Source organism: Anoplolepis gracilipes, chromosome 14, assembly GCF_047496725.1.
Source record: "Anoplolepis gracilipes chromosome 14, ASM4749672v1, whole genome shotgun sequence".
NCBI classification, from domain to species: Eukaryota; Metazoa; Arthropoda; class Insecta; order Hymenoptera; family Formicidae; genus Anoplolepis; species Anoplolepis gracilipes.
The window spans coordinates 4402130-4422237 of record NC_132983.1 but is presented as its reverse complement, the minus strand read 5'-3'; the positions used below and the strand labels follow the sequence as shown (position 1 = coordinate 4422237).

Sequence of the window (20108 nt, the reverse complement as noted above, 5' to 3'; positions counted from 1 at the left end):
TTTGTTCGAAAGATATATTTACTGAGGATGTGAAAATTTATTAAGCCGAGCTATATAATTATATTGTAACGTAGTGATTAACAATTTGTTACTTTTTATTTTTTACAGGGTTTGTTGTCGAGCTTTGATCATCAATTATCCGCCGACAAGAAGTATCTGTTGCTCGCCCTCAACTATCAAAAGGTAAGCGCTTTAAATTTTTGACGCTTGAAATTAAAGTAATATTCAATATATTGCGTTAAAGAAATATGATCGTGTGATAAAAGAAACATTGATTGGAGTGAGCTACATTTTATTATTTAATTAAAATCACGACTTTGAATTCGATGGTGTAATAATTATTATTACGCTCGCGGCATAACTCTGCTTGCAAACATATGCAAATGAAGATTACAGCAGTGCGATATAATTGTTCCTGGCTCAGCTTTAGGCGAGCAGGTAATTTCTGACTTTGCATGTCTGATGCTCTTGTAATAAACTCAACGATAGACTGCGAACTTTAATATTAATGTTAATGAAGGAGTGCTTCCTCGTAATAATAATTCTCTAGATTTTCAAACAAAATGCAAATTAATTATTTGAATTTTCATCGGTATTTCATATTTATATTGCTGTAGCTTTTTATTTTTTTAGTAACGTTAAAATTTTATTTCTCCGTATGAAATAAGTCATTCAATTTAAACGCCAATTTCACGAGAAATATTGAGAGCTGCATATATTTGTAATCGATATCAGTCACTAATACTCTAAAAGTTTGGCCGAAATTGTGTAATTCGAAATAACGCTCTTATTGCATTTATAATCTGAGTAGCATCGTACTAATTTTAAGATAGAAAATATATTTTCGTGTAAAATTTAAATCTGAAAATATCATGCAAGAATAATTTAACTTTTTAATTTATATTGCGTAAAATAAATCTATGTAAAAAAGAACATTGAATCTAAACTATATATATACGTGCACCCTGTTTGCTCTATTATTCTTTAAAATATATATATAATTAGAATATATTTTATATGATATTGTTTTGTAAGATATCTTTTCATATGAATTACAAAAAAAAATCAAAAATTAGATTCTTTTTCTGGAAAATTTTTTATTGATGCTGACGCATTAATAGAAGTTCAGCTTTTCGGTGAAGTACGTAAACAATCTTGAAATCTTGAGAGAAGAGCGTGTAAATAGCGTAACAATCACGAAAACAAAAATAGATTACTTGAAAGTAATTCATATTGGCGAACTGAATGAATGTAATAAACGTCTTGCTCCTTTTCTTCTGTTTCTCTTCTCAAAGTATCGTTCGTCAAGTGATCCGGCTGTACGTCGGCGTAGGAAACCGCTTAAACTTCCAAAGACTAGTAATTATATAAGGAACCGAGACCATTTACGAAACTCTATACATTCACATTCCGAGCGGATGCATTCGGATAAACCGCGCGAGTAGATTAAAGCTGCACAGTAATCAAAGTGATGCAAAGTTTGTTTAATCTAGCGATACAAAGATTCGTTTAAAACAACACGTTTTAAGTATAAAGATGAAAACCTGATATATTTTCCATTCGTAACGTTTAATATTCGACTTTTAACATATTTACATGCTGTTTGCGAGTTTAAGTTTTGAATTTCGGTACATATTTTTTTCTTTTTTTTACTGAAAAGGAACCAGCCTTTTTCTAAGTATTTTTTAAATTCAAATATACATACTTATTTTGAGTAACGTCAAGCGAGAGAAAGGAAAAACTTTTGCTTATTGCAAAGTAAAGATTATCATAAAGTAACTAGTATCGGCTATAATTAGATTTATAAATAAATTTTTTATAAATTTTCGGCGTAAATTTAATAAAGGTTTTATATACTTTAATTTTAGATGGTAAAAAAGTTTACATGTATCTGTGTTGCAATTTCAAAATTAAGCTGCTAATTTCTTGCCAGCAAACTGTTAAAAATACATAAGATTTATTTACGCATTTTTTAGATATTTGTCTTAAAATCTACAGTTTTATAGTTTTATTTAATTTATTAAATTTATTTTAATATCCTGAGATTGTATGTAAATTTTGTATCTTCTCCAAAAAAAGAAGAAATACATGAAAAATTATATGAAAATATAATATACATTTTTTTCATCTTTGCGTTTCTCGTCATTGAATAGTACGAAATTTTTTATTGGCAATTTTCTTCTTAAGGCGTTACTTTAAATCATACGTCAAATATAATTCTATTATCGCAACAATGCTACAGTATAAAAAAAAAGAATACATACTGAAATTCAAATTCGAACCTCAAATAACGCTCTCGAGGACAAAATGCACGTTTGTGTGCGATTTTAATTTTTGTTCATTCGTTTCCAACCCCATACGTCATATGGGCGGATTAATGTTACTCCGACTGCCCTTGACGCGGTGAGAGCAAGTTAATTCGACGCAATCATGAGTAAAGAGAGAAAGAGAGAGAGAGAGAGAGAGAGAGAGAGAGAGAAACAAACGGACAAAGAGAGAGAGAGAGAGAGAGAGGTAGGTTAAACCACGAGTACACCATGGCAAACTAAACACCATATAATACCGGCACGGTCGCGCCACGCGGGGATTCTACGATTGTATGCGACGACCCTTGTCTCCCTTTGCCTCCGTCCGTCCCTCCCTCTCCTCTCTGTCCCTGGTGGACCACGGAACCACCATCGTACCCTGGCGTCACCACCCATAACCGACCAACAACCGTCCGTCGTGCACGCCGGTCGGTCCAATTGCATACATTACCACTACCATATCTCTCCCTTCTTGCTTCCCCTTCCTCGTCACGCCCTTTCATCGCTCCTTCGTATGCGTCGCTCGCGTATATACGTGTGCGTGTCTCTCTGTACGCCGCTCTATGCCGACGATCCAGCGTGTAGCCGCGCTGTTACCGGCGCGGGCACACGTGAAATCCTGAGTTATGTTCTGGACGGACCATCTGGATTTTCCAAGAGGGACCAGGCCGCTATCTGCTAGCGCGTAATCGCTCTCGGAGAAATCGCCGAGGTTAGCTCCTGTTACCAATCTGCCAATGCCTACTCGAGAGCATTTTGTGAGATTGGAAAAATGGGTGGATTGGGTTGAGATGATTGCAGAATATTTAGTGCCGCGATAAAGAAATGTAATAGAATTGAAAAGATACACTATATTTCTCTATTATGTTGTGAAAAGCCAATAGAAACATAGAAGATCTTTGATCTTTGAGATACAGTTAAGTTTAGTAGTTTAGTTACGTTTACTTTGTACTATCGTAGCGATTATTTTTAAAGTGATTATCTTTGTTAGTTATATAATTTTGGGGTATACGATATGCATTAATAATCTTGATGTGAATTTAAAAATGACAGAATGATATATAATCGCTTATCACACTTTAACTTAACAATTTATGACAATTGAACAGCTGTTCTATAATAATATAGAATAATCTTGATTTATCAAAATATATTTGTTGCACTTACAATGTTATGATAATGTTAAATTTAACTAATTAAATTGGCATATACCTAATTAAATTCTCTCTACCGCATGTAATTATGTAAACTGTCGTATAAATTTCCCATGAAATCCGAAATATGTAGGATATATAAAAGCATTTATGTTCTTCTCTCTTCCTCTCTTTCTGCACGTATCGATTAAACTTACCGCGATATCCAAACAGAGGACGAAAACTGGACACAGTGGAGGTTTTTCTCATTAGAAGTAATTAAAAGTTTTCATCTACTGATATTTTTCTTCGTTAAAAATTTCGTTTTATTAATTTTTCTCTGCACCGTGCTGCGATATTAGAAGCAGCATCTGGCGCAAAGCATTTCTCTAATACCTTGTGAAATTATGCGCTATTAATGTTGCGGAGTTTTCCAGTACTTACTCCATTTTTATAAATTAAGTGCATTACGCCTTACGTGCGAGTGGATTTCGTATTATTTTGAGAATAATGACGTTATGTGCTCAAAGCATGACGCAGACATAATATTACATCGTTTTGCTTTCTTTGATCTCTTCTATTATACTTGTATAAAACAACGAAAGTGTATAATTGTATTAATGTCCGTGAATTTTTTTTCATTCATAAAATTGTCAACTTGAAAGTAATTTGGATATTATATCAAATGTAAAACTATTTACTGAAATTGAGGCATATTCAATTTTTCTCTTAAGAAAAATGTACTAGCATTTTGCATCAAAGGATTAATTTGCAGCATAGCAGTCTTTGTTCACTTAATTAATAATCATTGGATTTTGAATTTTTATTGTCAATAAATCAATAATATTTATATATAATAGAATTGATACATTTAATTAAAAAAAAGAATACTTACACATTTTACTTTTAAATTTTAAATAAAAGACATTTATATAGAAATGATCAATTTGATCATAAAACCGATATCGGGTATAATTCATTTTCAACATTGATCAACCGTGAATTTCTCTCTCTCTCTCTCTCTCTCTCTCTCTCTCTCTCTCTCTCTCTCTCTCTCTCTCTCTCTCTCTCTCTCTCTCTCTCTCTCTCTCTTTTATGCGTCGTTTCTTTCTGCTCAATCGGAGAATCTGCTAAAGGAGTAATACAGTTGATTAGTGCAAAATTAAATGTGCATCTTTTTCAATTAAAAGGGACAGAATTATATCCGCAATCCACTGTGTCAGTTCACATTTTATGCTTCGCGCGGCATATTCAATTAATTTTCTTTTTTTAACTTGCACATATACGCCATCGTACTAATACCGTCGCGCCTGTTTCTCGCCGATCTCTCTGTGTCAACTTTATAACGTCAAACGCCAGCAGCGTAATCCCGCCACGATCCACGGTGTATTGACCATTAATTAAACGGCGTTTCTGTTAAATTTATACTACCCATAGTCGAGGGGATTATCGGTGATGGATGATTTTTCTTGATTCCACTATGCTGTATTGCGTGTCACGTGCGTTTCGATTTTATTTAGATAGGTAAAGGGGAAAAGAGGGAAAGAGGGAAAGAGGAGAAATATAAAAGAGAATATATAGAGATAAGGGAGATAGAAATGAGATTATATTACATCAATGATAGGAATTTTTGTAACACGCTACGAACAAGTGTAATAATTTTTAAATGATTTATTAATATTTTGTACTCGGTGACTTTTAAATAAACTAGAGGTTATTAATCAAAATTATCGATCAAAGTTTCTTTAACTGATTTTGAAGAGAATTATGAAAATACAAAACGAGTTTTATTCTAAAACTATAAAGCTTTCCATTTTTATTTCTGATGTGTATACGTTCAGTAAATATATAAATTTCAAAAATAATAAGAATATTGATTTTCTATGTATTTTTCTTAATAAAAAGATTGTGCAAGAAAATCGCGATATCTTTTTTCTTATTATCTTCTTTATTGCACGAAAAATATTCTGCAAGAGACGCTCGCGACGCGACAGAATATTTTACGACGCTCTATCTTTAAGATAACGATACCAGGTGCATCTGCGAGCCTCATATATGACCGCATAAAGGACTTCATATAGACTACAGAGTCTCCGACCGTCGATGACACAAAAAGAATACGAAAACACAGCGTTTGCTGTTTCTTGTACCATTAGGGAAACCTTTAGTTGAGTACCAGCATGCTACAGTATATGTTATACGCGCGCTTTTTGCGTCATTAGTGTTCCAAGGGGGAGACGGCAGATAATAATCGTTATGACAAAAAGAACATTTTTTTTGTTCCGTGTTTTTTCTGATAGAACTATATTCGCAAAAAAATTTTAAATTATCTTTAATTGAAATGATGGCCTTTGATGTAGCTAATTATATTTTGTTATTGGTATTATTTTATCATATAAAAAAATGAGAAACTGAATGATATTTTTTTTAATGGAATTAAAAGCATAGATTATAATTTTTCAAGAAGTACGTAATAGCTTGTAATTTAAAAATTATATTTATTTAATATATTTGATATATTTTAGATCGCCTCTATGGTTTTAAAGTAGATTTTTGTGAATTTGTCATAAACTTATTTGATAATCCAGACTTAATTATAGTAAGACCGTATTGTAGTAGTACTTGTATAATTTTTATATTTTATTATTTTTCTCTCTCTCTAATTAGTACAAGTTCTAGAGGATAACGATATAATTAAGTTTATAACATAGAATGCAAAACAAAATTCTCTGTTTGCATTTCCGAGAATACTCGATGAAAATTCACTCCAAGAATTTTCTTTTTATCTCGATTTTCTTCATTTTATGTTGCGCAACTCCTTTATGCTCTCCGTATGCATATTCTGAAAAATATATAGGAAAGTTACAAATCAACTAAGATAGAAATAAATGACATTTTTTTTTATTTCTTGCAATATTTTCCAAGTCAATAAATAAAATAGTCGGGAGTAAAAAGAACATGGTAACATTCATTAAAGACGATAAAAGCTGCATTAAATATAAACTTATTCGTATTTATCTAATTAGCTAATAACTATTCAGCTAAAGTAATTTTTAATAGTATTTGTTATGACAATAATTAAATCATGAAATAATCACAGTTAAATGTGTTGAGTATTTTATGTATATAATACAGATATAAGATGAATGAAACTGTAAACTTCAATGTTTATTCGCATTAATTATAAATATATTACACGGCTTAATTGCATCCTTTTAGACCGAGAATAATGGTTTATTTCATTACTTTCGAAATCCCAATTGCGGTATTTATATTATACCAGCTGTAGATGTTGTTTAATTAAATCGATTTAATTAGTTTACTAATTATTACATTAATCGTGATAATGTTATAGTTCAACATAATTTTCAACAAACAAATCAAAATTTAAATTACTAAAAATTAATTGCTTACAATTATCTATTATAAATTACTAAGGTTTTATCAGTTAATGTGTGATAAATACCTATCGTACTATTTTAATAGCATTCCTTTTGAGCAGTAAAGATATGATTGGCGAAGAGATAATTTAATAACTTTCAAAATATCTTTCCCCATATTTCTTTCTAAACGATAATGATCGATAACCTCGCATTCTTCGCGGTCCGATATTAAGGAGAATATCTCATCTACTGCCTCACACAATCTGACGATTAGAATTATGAATTACTCGAATCGTTTCTTGCCGTCGTGACTATGTTGGCCCACATCCAGGGAACGCGTTCGCGATGGAATTTTTCTTTCGCTAACTCTCGTTCGCCTCGGCGAAGTCTCCCAAGTTCCTCGGACTACTTGCTCGGTTCTAATCCAGGATTTATACCTCGCTCTCTCGCTAATTCGGAATTTATGCCGGCGATACTTAGACATAGTTACCGATGACGTTGGCGTGCTGTAATTCCGGCGCAGTGCGTCCGACCGAATGACGTTGCATTCCGGCAGCATTAAGTCCCCCTTCAATGGCATCTCGACCCCGTATATTCGGTGCTCTTGCATCTTAACCCCTTAGGTTGTTTTAACCTTATTGCGACTAATTAAGGTAGACTGCCATCCCCTTGGAATCTCACGATTCATTTCCTCGTTGTGTACTTTTCTACTGGTACAACGCTTTTCAATATACGTATAACGAGACGCTATTGTCCGATTTGTAATAGTTTTACGTGTAAATAGAAGTTTTTGTATTATTATTCTGCAGATGCATTTATTAAATACATTGTTGTTTATCCGACAATTGGGTGCTGCACAAAAAGCAACGAAATACAATATTCAAGTCAATTAGCTTGTTGCTAGTCTGAGTTGCTATCAAATTTGTGTGGTTTGTAATTTTAATTTTTAAAGAGGAAAATAGAAGAAATGAATTAATTTTATAAACTACATCGAGATGTACCCTTTGTTGACACGATTTAAAAATGTATATATCTACACGGAGAAAATTTTATATTAAATAAAAATTACTGTGGTATGTAATAACTGTGGACCATTAGGTCTCATTCTAAAGTAAAGTGCTATGTAAAATTATATAAAATTATATAAAAATTATATCAATTTACGCACTTTTTACAGTTTTACATAGCATTTTAACTTAGAGCGATCCCTAATGGTCCACAGTTACTGTACAGTTATATACCACAGTAATTTTTAATATAAAATTTTCCCCGTAGATGATTTGATAATGAAAATCTTCTTTTAGAAGAAAATTCAACCTTCAAAGAAATAATTATATAATTAATGGCCATTTCTCGTGACACAAAAAGGAAGACTTTTTCGTGAAATTGTTTGAGCGAAAAATTCAAGGGCTCAGACATGCTTATTAAGACTGTTTTATTTGAACCATGAAAATGCAACTGCTTCTAAAAGAATTTGATCTATAGAAGCAATTGAAGCATTTATCATAAAATAGATACATATATATATTGTCTAGGCAGCTTATCTGTTGGGATGCGCGCTCTGTATGTAATATCGCGAAACCGTATTCAGCGAGTACAGCATGAATTTTCATATACCGATAAACAGGTATATATTAGGTATATATTATAGACAAAAATTCACGAATGGAAGAAAATGTAGGAAATGCAAGATACTTGATACATCTATAGCAAACTCGGCGAATGGAGATTACTTAGAAAATTATTTGGAAGCCTGTATAAATCCGTCGAATAAATGCGTAAGAGGAATTGCAACTAGTTCCGTGCGATCCATATTTCGCCAGCACGATCGCGGATTAAGCGGTGCGAGTTATACCTAAGCGAGGATAATGCGCGAAAATGCTACGAGGCAAAATAGATACTGAACGAGACGGTATTAGGCGTAATCCCGACGTAATCGCCTCCGTTGATACCTCAATCACGATCGGGAGCTCTTTCGGTCGCATATGTGGTCTATTGCTGGCCGTCGGGTGACCGATAACGCTCGCGCTACTGGCGACATGGCTGACCCACGCTGCCGGAAGCTACTGCTGTCAGTAGTGAAAACGGACGGATCAGCAGGCGCGCATGACAGTTACTACTGCCAGTAGTAGTACAGGCGGACGGACTAGACACGCGCGTTGTTAGTAGTAGCACAGTCAGATGGATCAGACGTACGCGATGTCAGTGTAAGCAGAGGTGGATGTATCAGATAGCGCTCTATCGAGAGTTTTACGACTAATTCATATCACTCCTTCGCCCGTGCACACACACACACATACGCACACACTTACGCATAGCCCCGCTGGCTACTGATATGTTCAAATTGGTTTGTCGATAAGCCGCTAAATGACGCGAGAAAGCTGCCATAGTGGCTGTAGCCGTCACCCATCAGCCATTTACTTGAATTACCTATGCTATGCATTTCGCAACATTACACGTATATTTATTGTATGAAATGTATACCTACATATCCAAGTGTGTCAGTATCCATTATTATTATGTTTATTTAGTCGATATGTTTATTACGAAATTTCACTGCAATTTTGATATTTATTTCTATTTTATTCTAGCAAACATTATTTTCTATAAAAAATTGTGGACATTGTTGCTTGATATTGATGCAAATGCAGAGATGTGCTTTTGTTTTCTTCCTTTCAATTGAAAATATTGAAAATACATTTAGAATACTCAGTATAGTACCGGAGAAAGCTTGTGTTAAAATGTAAAGTTTTCGTAACATATCTTATTAACTTTAAAAACTAGAAATGTTACGGACTATAAGTCTCATTTTTATTTATTCTACTAAAAATTCTGTTAAAAATTTTAATTTTTTAAAACATAATTTAATGTAATAAAAAGATATTAATTTTACATTTTGATTTGAGGTTGCTTTAAAGAAGTTTACAGCTTTATTTGGAAAAGATAGTATCTTTTTGAAGAAACGCGAGAATTGATCGAGCTTTATTCGATGGACAATCGATGGATCGTGTTCGTAAACAGTCAAAGTCTCACGGGGAAATAAAAGGATGTGGAGCCCATAAAGAATTCTGACGCGACAGCGCCATGTGTTTGTGATTTTGGTAAATGATGGGACTGTGTACAAGTAGTTACGTACACGTGTTCCGCGAGACCAACATCAATCCGTGCACCCACGGTGAACGAATCGGGTGTCATAGGGTTTCTACGTAGTGGGAAGAGCAAAAGGGGAGAGACCGGTTCATCGATGATTTTAACGAGACGTTTGCGCATTTATGCGATCGCGGAATCGCATCTCTCTCTCTCTCTCTCTCTCTCTCTCGAATAGGATACTTCGTCATATCCGTTATCGTCATTTTCGCGAACGGCGGCGCCCGTTGCGAAGATTTAATGCCCGACGATTGACATCGATACCTGTGACGGTCATCCCGATCGTTACATTTTATTTTGATATTTGATAGCGATAAAAGCTTTGATGGCTCGATGAACTTGTCGGGTCGACCATTGCGTTGGGAAATTTGACGCACATTCGAAAATCGTACGATTGTTGCAGTGCATTTTCAGATGCTCATTTTTATAATCATTGAACGCAAAACGAAATGTTTTTTCCAATTAAATTGATCGGCTTTTTTAATATACATTAATATACATAAATATATATTACTTAATATACGTTATCTGTTAGAAATTATTTTATTCGTTTGTGACATAGTGATAAAAGAAGGGCAAATTTTAATTGCTTTTTAATTTGTATGCATTTTTATTTTAAAGATTGATAATTGATATGTACATTTATTTATTTCATTCAGTATTTTTATTCGATGGAAGAAAAATTTACGCTTTTTACGACATTTTATTTATTAATTGATAACACGCTTATGAAAATTCTTTTTTAATTCAATATGAAATGCGGTGAAATTATTTCAAAGACCATTTAAACATATTGTTTCGTACAGTCCAAAACGACAAACTCTAAACAGTTTCCGGCAAAAATTCCGTTGCATACATAACTGTAATGCGCACCACATTTATTCGTTTCACCGAACGAGGCCAGAGCTCAATATTCAAATTTTTGCGATTCAAATTTTCTCGCCGCTCGATCGTTAAATCTGCCAACGATCAGAATCAAGAGTAAGATCAATTTTTCACCGCTATTCATAAGTAAAAGCGCATTAATTTACTATACTTGTCGGTCGTTAATTAATTAAAGTCGCTAATGGAAATTGGCTGGTCTTTGAAGTCTCGGAACGTCGAAGTATAATGACTCTCACAGGAAAATAAATGGTCGATCAATTATGATAAGAACCCTTTCCGTTGCATTTTCGATGAAGAACGCAGCAGGAAGAACGAGGAGTATCACGTAACCGCGTTCCGTTGGGTATCCTTTCGGAATCGGTCGAGGAGAGGAGCTTCGTACAAAATTCCAGGTCAAAGTGGCCCGTTAAAACGTCAACGAGATTCCGGTGGCGGTGATATCGATTTCCTCGCGATCTCGAATTCACGTCCCGTTCGCATAACGTAAGCAATAAGTGCCGTCGTTGAAACCGCAGCTGGAACTGCCATCCCGTTTTCCGCTTTCCTTTTCCTCGCTATGACTTATTTTCTCTCCCTTCTACTCGCTTGACCGGAATAGTTGTCTCGTGATAAGACGTGGAAAAATTGTTGAATTGACGTTGGGAAGACTTATCATTGCGCTTGGTGTTTGATTGGAATTTGTTCGAGCGCGTTTACGAGTACCTATCCTATCGTATTTTTAGAAACGCGGAATAAAAGCAATGCGATAAAACGAGAACGTATCGTGAAAATTTATATTTCTCGGTTTATAGTTGAACCATTTATCGGAGGGGTAATATAAGCGATAACGTACCTCGTTTATTGAAAGAAACAAAAATTATAAAAGCGCTTAATGCAAAACCCAGATATTTTACCATAGCTCTTTTCTACTGTTTCATAGCAACAAAAACTTCATGTACTTATGTGGCTACTTAGTTAATTGGAAAAAAATAATTTTTTGTTGAAAAATACATGATACATTCTAATATAATAAAAAATTAGATTACAGATGCCGAAAGATTAAATTTCTTTGTAAATTAGTTTTTAATGAATATTTTTATTCTTATTTTTAAATGATACGTGATTCATAAAGCTATAATATTTTACGATAAAACTGGCTGAATAAAAGAGAACAATGTGATAAAATGCAAAAATTTTGACGGCAATCGCATCGCGTGAATTGATATTCGATGACGTAACGATTATTCCTATGCTTCTCAATGAGCTCATAATTCATTATCCCTTCACTACTGTACAGCCATTATGTCTATTCATGCGATAGACATCGATTGCTCAATATTGACATTGATTTGATGCGTGAAACGCGACAAACGCAATCTGACAAAATTCATTCTATGAAAATAAACATGCCATACGCAGCGATTTTTTTCGAAAAACAAAATTCCGATAACGATAAAATCTGAACCTGGCGAGGAATATTTACGCAAGGAATCAAAATAAACTGTGTTGTATATTTTTTTCGCGATTGTAATCTTTATTTCTAAGAAGAATTGTATTAACTTTCTCATAAGTTCAATATTTGCCGTCTCAATTAAATTAGCAAATAAATTAGCCAATTTTAATTTCTGAGAGAAAATTTATGCGTTTATATTTACCGCGTTGCAAAGCTATTTACACTCTTAAGGACAACTGGAATGAAATTTAAAATTTAAAATATTAGCAAAAGAGAAAAAAGGAGAGAGAAATAAAAAGAAAGAGGGAGAGAGAGAGAGAGAGAGAGAGAGAGAGAGAGAGAGAGTTTATTACACGAGATTTATCTTTAATTTAAAATTTTCCCCTGTGAAAACCACATATACTCTACTAATAGTTATGCTGGAACGATAACTTGGCGATCAATGCAATCAATCCTAGTAACGAACGTTCCAATGAATGCTTCAATGATTCCTATGTCATCTTTCGACTATTGGACGATCCGATACATCTAGCTCTGCAATAACAAATCTAACACGGCAAGAGCGGCGCTCAGCCGCAGTCGAATTGTTCGCCGCAGGATTCGAACAATGTCATTAACGTATCTAAATTCCGGCACATTCGGTGTGTCACCATTGTCGCTGACCGCGTTGCTTTGTTCTTGTACAATTACGTGTACGCGCGTAGGAAGGCTAGGGGCGGTCGGCACTGTCCTTGTAGAGAGTCGCGCAAGTGGACGCGTATAAAGCGGATGCAATAATGGGCATCGGGATAGAAATTCCGCTGTCTGCCGTGCTTCCTGATCTTGTTGTTCATAATCAACTTTTCAACATGCTAATGACAGCGGTGTATCCGAATATCAGAGATTGCTTTTATTCAGAATTGCATAAATTGCACTAGCATACAGATATATTTATTCTTGCAGATTAATCACACATTTGATGATTTAAAAATAATTAGAGAAATTATATTTTATATATTATAATTTGTAACGTAATTTTATATTATTATTTATGAAAATTAAATAAATCACATATATATATATATATATATATATGTATGTACACACATGCACACATATGTATAATATTAATCGAAAATTTTTCACTTTTATGTTCCTTTCTCCGAAATATTTTATTTATTTAACGTGAGAGAGATGGTATTCTTCTTTTCACAAACAGCACCTACAGTCTTTCGCAATGCTATTGGCTCTGCCAGAGTGTAGTTTGTTAAAATTTCAAGTTAAAAAGACTATTTCTCTCTACTAACCCAGTCTATATTCGCAAACTTTCAAGAGTTTCGGACTCTTGTATGTGTACCGAGAGAATGCGATTGTGGAAAAGGATAAGATAAAGCGAGACTCATAAAGAGGTGGATTTGGTGACAACATTCTCACACTAAATGCTCTTGTTGCCCGTTTGTACCTATTCGTAGCTAGATTTCTACCGGTCGACAGAAACGCAAACGCGCTCACTCTATCGGATATTCGATGGTCGTGTCTTCAGTTAGTACGTCGGATTTGTTCAGATCTTCGTTCCCCATAAATAGGATTAAAGTTTCGTTGACGCAGAGAGAGAGAGAGAGAGAGAGAGAGAGAGAGAGAGAGAGAGCACGTAGAGAGCAACCATTTAGTGCGCATATTGCATTTTACCTTTGAGGACAGATTTTCAGTTTCACTGTTAACAAAACAGCTATATTTGTCTTTTTATTATTTGAATTTATTAGCTTATAAAGTTTACAAGATTACTTTTTTAAAATGTGGAATTTTATTTAAATTTAGAATAAAGTTTTTTATGAAATTACTACAAAATTTTTACGATATTTTTAACATTATATGAGCAGTTTTCTCTTTCTTTTTCTGGGATTTTTACATTATTTTTACAAGCTTTTTCATAGAAAAATATAAAAGAGAAAAACAAAGATAAATTATATTGGCAAAAAATATCCATGTGTATCAGTTGCCAAAAACTCTCGGCTATCGAAACTAAAAACAGAGACGAGAATACCGTGTAATTTTAGATTGCCATCAGGACACGTAGCCATCAGCCTGGCGTCGCCAGGTGTGACATGCATTTGAAAAATTGCCAGTCATCAGCCTTTAAAGTTCAACGAAGCTGGACAGCAGCATAGCGTTGCGAAAAATTAATTCACGGCTTAACGCACGTTAAAGGATTAGGGCTGTAGCGTAGATACATTTCCGTCATGTACGAAAGTTCAATCTACTTGATATATTTCATCACGCACTGTGACGAATTCCGGGGATATATATTCGGTAGCGCGATGCTTGCACCGAGCTGCATTTTTCATCGTCGCATCATAAACTCGTCAGCTTTGTAACTCGGATATAATCCTTATTTAAACATTGCCCGACCGTGTATTTTTGTTGAAAGTGAAAAAATCAATAGAGTTTTTATTATATAATTTTTTTTACATTTTCTTATAATAATTAAGGTGGTACGCATTTTTTTAAATGTATCTATATTTGTCCACTCATTACCTTAATTTAAGTAGACTCATTTTGACGAAAATATCACGTATGAATAAACTTGAGAAAAGAGAGAGAAAGAAACTTGAAATTTTTGCGGTTTATGGTAAGAAATTAGCTACACAAAGTTAATAATGATAGCGTAAACAATAAGTTGCAATTATAAATTAATTACTGCAAAATTGTACTTCTTTCTATTGTGTTTAAAATAATAAAATTGTTTTAATTATGTACTGCAAATAATTTTATAACGAGAAAATGTTTTTGTGAATAATAATGGGAAAGAATGAATATTTTTTAAATAAAATAATTTTATGTCTCTTATTTTAAATTAACAGTTAAAAAATTGTTACACTAACTAATTAGACATTTTTCTGACTGACTTAGGTATTATTATTTTTTTAAAAAGTATATTTTTTTGTTAAAGGATATTTAAGTAATTAAACGAACAATAATTAAATTCAACAATAGAATGTATGCGTATAGCGTACATATAATATTAATAGAAATATATATGTATCAGTGAGGAAGGGGGGATTCACCTCTCAAAATAGAATGACACAACTGTCCTTTTCAACGTAAAAGTCCCATAGGGCACTCAGAGAAGATATTCTCAGACGGTTATTCGGACAAATATTACCTTGTAACAAGAAAGGGAACAGACACTTTGAGATAACGTTAACCAAGCTGGAAATACTGTTTCGCGAAAATGAGGTCTTGAAGTTGGTATGCTACTACGTGGAATGCGCAAGTTACATCGCGCATTAAATTAAATATTTCACAAAGTGTTATTATTAATAAGTTGTCGGTGTAACGAACAGGTATTAAAGCTTAATAATTCTAAATATAAATAATGAGAAATGAAACATTTATTCGCCGCACATGTATTACACCTATGAGATTTTCTATTTTATCGTAATAAATTTTACTGTGACAATATTTTCTATATTATAACTATGAATAAAATTATGTTGAGAGAGATAATAAAATTACATACTTTAATTGAGAGATGCACGTTTTTTGTTTCAATATTTTTATAGTTTGAAACGTTCTCGAAGTATCGTGTCGATATAAATTATTTGATGAAACAAATATATAAATAAAATTTATTTTTATATTGTTACTTAATACTAATGTATTTAGACTTATCTCACGATTTGTTATACATTTATTATAACATGTTTATTATTGTGTGCAATAGAGAGGAAATCGAACATAGGAGAGCGACCAAAGCTGATTATAATAATTAATTATCTAGTTGATTCGAAATAATATACATAACAATATTTTCACGTTTGATATCATTGAACAAGTTGAGGCTTTGCTAGTTATAAAAAGGAACGACAACAAGAATTGAAATTGCAGTTGCATAATTCTCTAACTCATTGTCAGGTAGACAATATTCGATATATATATATATATATATATAAATATACATTATATAATATTTATCAATTATAAAATTTTAAACTCTCTTGTATTTAAAAAAGAAGCTTTTCAAAATTCATATTTTGAATAATTTTGTGTATAAAATTTCTGTTTCACTTGCATTTGTATTTTATCTCGCGAGTGAGAGTAATTCATACACAATATTCTTTTTTCTATTAAGTTATTTCAATTAGAATTCAATTATATAATTTAAGGGAAAAAAATTAAAATTAATTAAAAACAACCGAAACAATTTGAAAGCAAAAATTGTAACATGTACATCGCATTTTTAATTTATCTATTTAATTAGTAGAAGCTTTTCGTTCCTAAATTATTTATTACAAAATGTGAATCTTTTTATACACACATAAATATCTTGAAATTTATTAATCTTGAAAGCATTAAGTAGCGTTAAAGATGAGCGGTCATGTATTAACGATTTTATCAGATAAATAGAGTAGATATATCCCGAGCGGTTTGATAGCTGTTGTGCAATCTGTAACCCTTTGATGCACCGATCTACTTCGTCGCTATATTCAGCCCATCTCCGTTCATGCCCATGGGAAATGGCCTGCTGGGCTTCATACGGATGACATATTACCAGTTTTCCTGAAAGGGACACATTGGTAATTCAGAGAGGCGTCCCGCCGATTCCAGCAGCATGCTTGTGCTATATATATTTATATGTATATATATATATATATATATATATATAAGGTTGCTTCCACTTTTTTTTCGTGAACGTTTTTTGGACCAACGCCTCGCTGGACAGGCGAGTACTTTGATCGAGATAAACTCTTTGGAGTAGCAGCGGGAAGCATCTATATAACTCTGAGATTTCTCACGAAAAATTTTCAATATTTCCCACATGACAATTGAAGTGTAACAATTTCGAACAAACAAAAAAATTGTTGTTCACGATTATTAATCATAAATTTTCTCATTTCGGTAAGAAATGGTAAAAAGTTATTTTCTAGAACGTAATATTCGTTTATGTTCAGTTTATGCCACAATGTTCTCACAGAAAACAACCCAGGCAGGTATTTAAAAAAAAATCCTTTATGGCCACGTTGAAGAAAGCGAGTGTAAAAATGCCCTTTACAATACCTTTTTGAAGAATAGAGAAACAAAGCACCGTTATATGTCTTGGAGACAATAAGTAAGATACTAAATATTAGCATATTAAAAAGAAAAAGAGAAAGAAGGACATTTTCGGCTTATTATACTTTTATTTATGCATTCAGTTATAATTCCAATCTATTTTATATATTTTTAAAGAATTATATATGTACATGTATATATGTATACAACTCTTTAGAAATATATATATATATAAAATTATTTATAATTAAATGTAAAGGGCATCTGCATATTTTTTTATTATTACTGTGCGAAGTTTATTCTCGCGAAAAAGAAAGACGCGCCATCGGTCTTTTTACGAGTCTCAATTCTTCAATGGATTCCACTTTTAGCGAACTTGTTTATGAATCGCTAGTAATTTATTATCTCTCGTAAGTTTACGCTCCTCTTTACCTCAATGACATTATACGTTGACGAAGATTGGCTTCTCGTCGAAAATATCGTTGCATCTGATACCGACGCTGTAATAAAAAAGGGTAGATACGATTATTGAACGCCAATTTTGTAAATTGAGCCATCGATTAATTTAGAAAATACGTAAATTGTTGCTTTAATGATAGAATATGAAAAGAAATAAACAAGGTTCTGACGATAGTGTTGTCTTTTTCAATGATATGGTTGTTTCGCAGCAATTGTAAAAATTTTAACATCACATATACATATTTGCTTTTAATAAGGTAAGAGATAGATTACACGTAAATTAAAAAATATCAAAAAAGTTTATTTCTTACGTTATGTTTTTGGATGGTTAAAAATTTAACGATCGTTACGGGATTGATGATTTTTATTTTCCAAGGGATTTTTCCTCGTTAAAATCGCTCGCTAACTAGCCACACTCGGATCACTGCCCGAATTTATCGGCGAATTATACGGCGTCGATGAAACCAAAAAAAAAAAATTGCGATTATGCGGTGAAACTCGTTTGACCGATAACGTTCGAGGATATTAAGCAATAAAGGGCTTACGTATATGCATCGAATGGAGCGCAATCGGTGCATGTGCATCGCGCGCTTCTTGATTTACATTATGTAACTCCGCAGCGCACGGTTGCATGTCCGCAGTCGAAATTTCCGATGGTCGCGTCGGACAATATAAGTATCCACTGTGCTTGAAGTCCATGATTTCTCATGCGTCACCTGCACAGTGCAAACCACAAGTAGTGCATTAGAATCAATTTTTAATGCACCACTCTGAGGATATCGGGGGTCGGCAGTTCACTCGCGCGAATTGCCCATCTATTGAAATGGGACACAATTTTTTTCGACGTGAGAAACAGCCGCGCGCGATTATTGCTCTCTCGATATAAATAAAAAAACGAAGGGTGATATTTTTCGCTAATTCAGACGAGAAAACATTATTCCGATACGTCTGGTACATAAAATATTGGTTTCTAGATTAGAAAACGTGAGGAGATTTTAAAGTAGGGATATAAAAATAAATTATCATCAAGGGGAGGGGTTTTTTATTTTTAATATCGCACATTTGTAATTTAAATAGGGAAAATAATGGGTCTAAAATATTGGTTTATGCGAAACACGTCGAAAAATTTTCAATTATTATTTGTAAACACATGATAAATCTCTCTGACCTACTTTTCGTTTTCAACTTTGACGTTTTGTACTAGTAGTGTAATTAATGCACCGCTCGTGAAACCGCCAGCATTCATTTATTTCATCAAACTTCTCATCAAGCGCATAATGATAGAACTTAATAATGAATGTAAAATATTTTGTTATATTTTCCATTTGGGATGCCGTTGCTTTTTACGGTGCATTTTAATAAGCAATATGAAAAAATGTTACTCTATAATAATTTTCCTTAATTAAAATCTCGAATGAAAGGCAGAGTGTTCTGTGTTCTTTTTAAACTGACTAACCGTTTGCGTTTCCAATGATAGCAAAGGAATGCAAGCAAAGAGCGAATATAATAAAAAAAATTTTACTTCAATTTTGAATCAATTATAATTACTTAAATAACGCGTGGTTTTGTATGTAAATCTCGCGCAAAGATCTCAACTACTTTAATAACTGCGTATCAAACCGATTAAATGATAATTTCGGCTATGTTTCCTAAAATCTTCCGCTCTCTCGCACAAAACCACAGATCGCTGCACATTGGAACGTACATTGCCGTGTAGTTGCTTTTACTAAAATACATCACAAACTTTGTTGTAGCTATTTACATGGTACAAAAGCATATTCGGTACATTTCGTTAATTACATTTTAATTATATTTTTTAGATATTAAATTGTTTTACATTTTGCAGTTAAAACCGATTTTCTACTCACTACCTTTCGCGCGATCGACAAAGATGAAAGATGAAAAGATTCGCAGGAAGTAATAAATTGAAAAACTGCTCGGTATACTTATCCTCAAGTACTCGGAACGTGCCGGTGCACTAATCTTAATGTGCATCTCGTGTAGCGGAATCGAGACAAACGCTCATATGTGCTCTCGTCCGTGAGAAGGAGCCGTTTTTTTTTTAAAGCTTGCTAATAAAAATGAACGTTGAGATTTTACTACGCGGATTCGATTGTATATATATATATATATATATATATATATATATACAGGGTGTCCGATAAAGATTGAATCAACGTTCGTGAGTATAGGTAGAGCGCATTAAACTGAACAGAAAAGTCCTTTACCATTTTGCGATTTTCGCAATAATTATTGAGAAATTAATTTCAAAATATCGACCAATTCGTGTGAGTATTAGCACGTGGCGAGAAAAGTCAGTCCGCTGTCATGC

General features: G+C 33.2%; 1 protein-coding gene across 16 annotated transcripts in view; it reads left to right on the top strand.

Moving 5' to 3' along the window:
* LOC140673344 (venom dipeptidyl peptidase 4) overlaps nt 1-20108 on the top strand; it is a 329058-nt gene that overhangs the window by 248614 nt on the left and 60336 nt on the right. For all 16 annotated transcript variants that reach the window (XM_072906244.1, XM_072906243.1, XM_072906247.1 and 13 more), the window contains one exon: nt 109-183. In XM_072906244.1, the coding sequence (XP_072762345.1) occupies nt 109-183 (75 nt within the window). The remainder of the gene's footprint in view (nt 1-108; nt 184-20108) is intronic.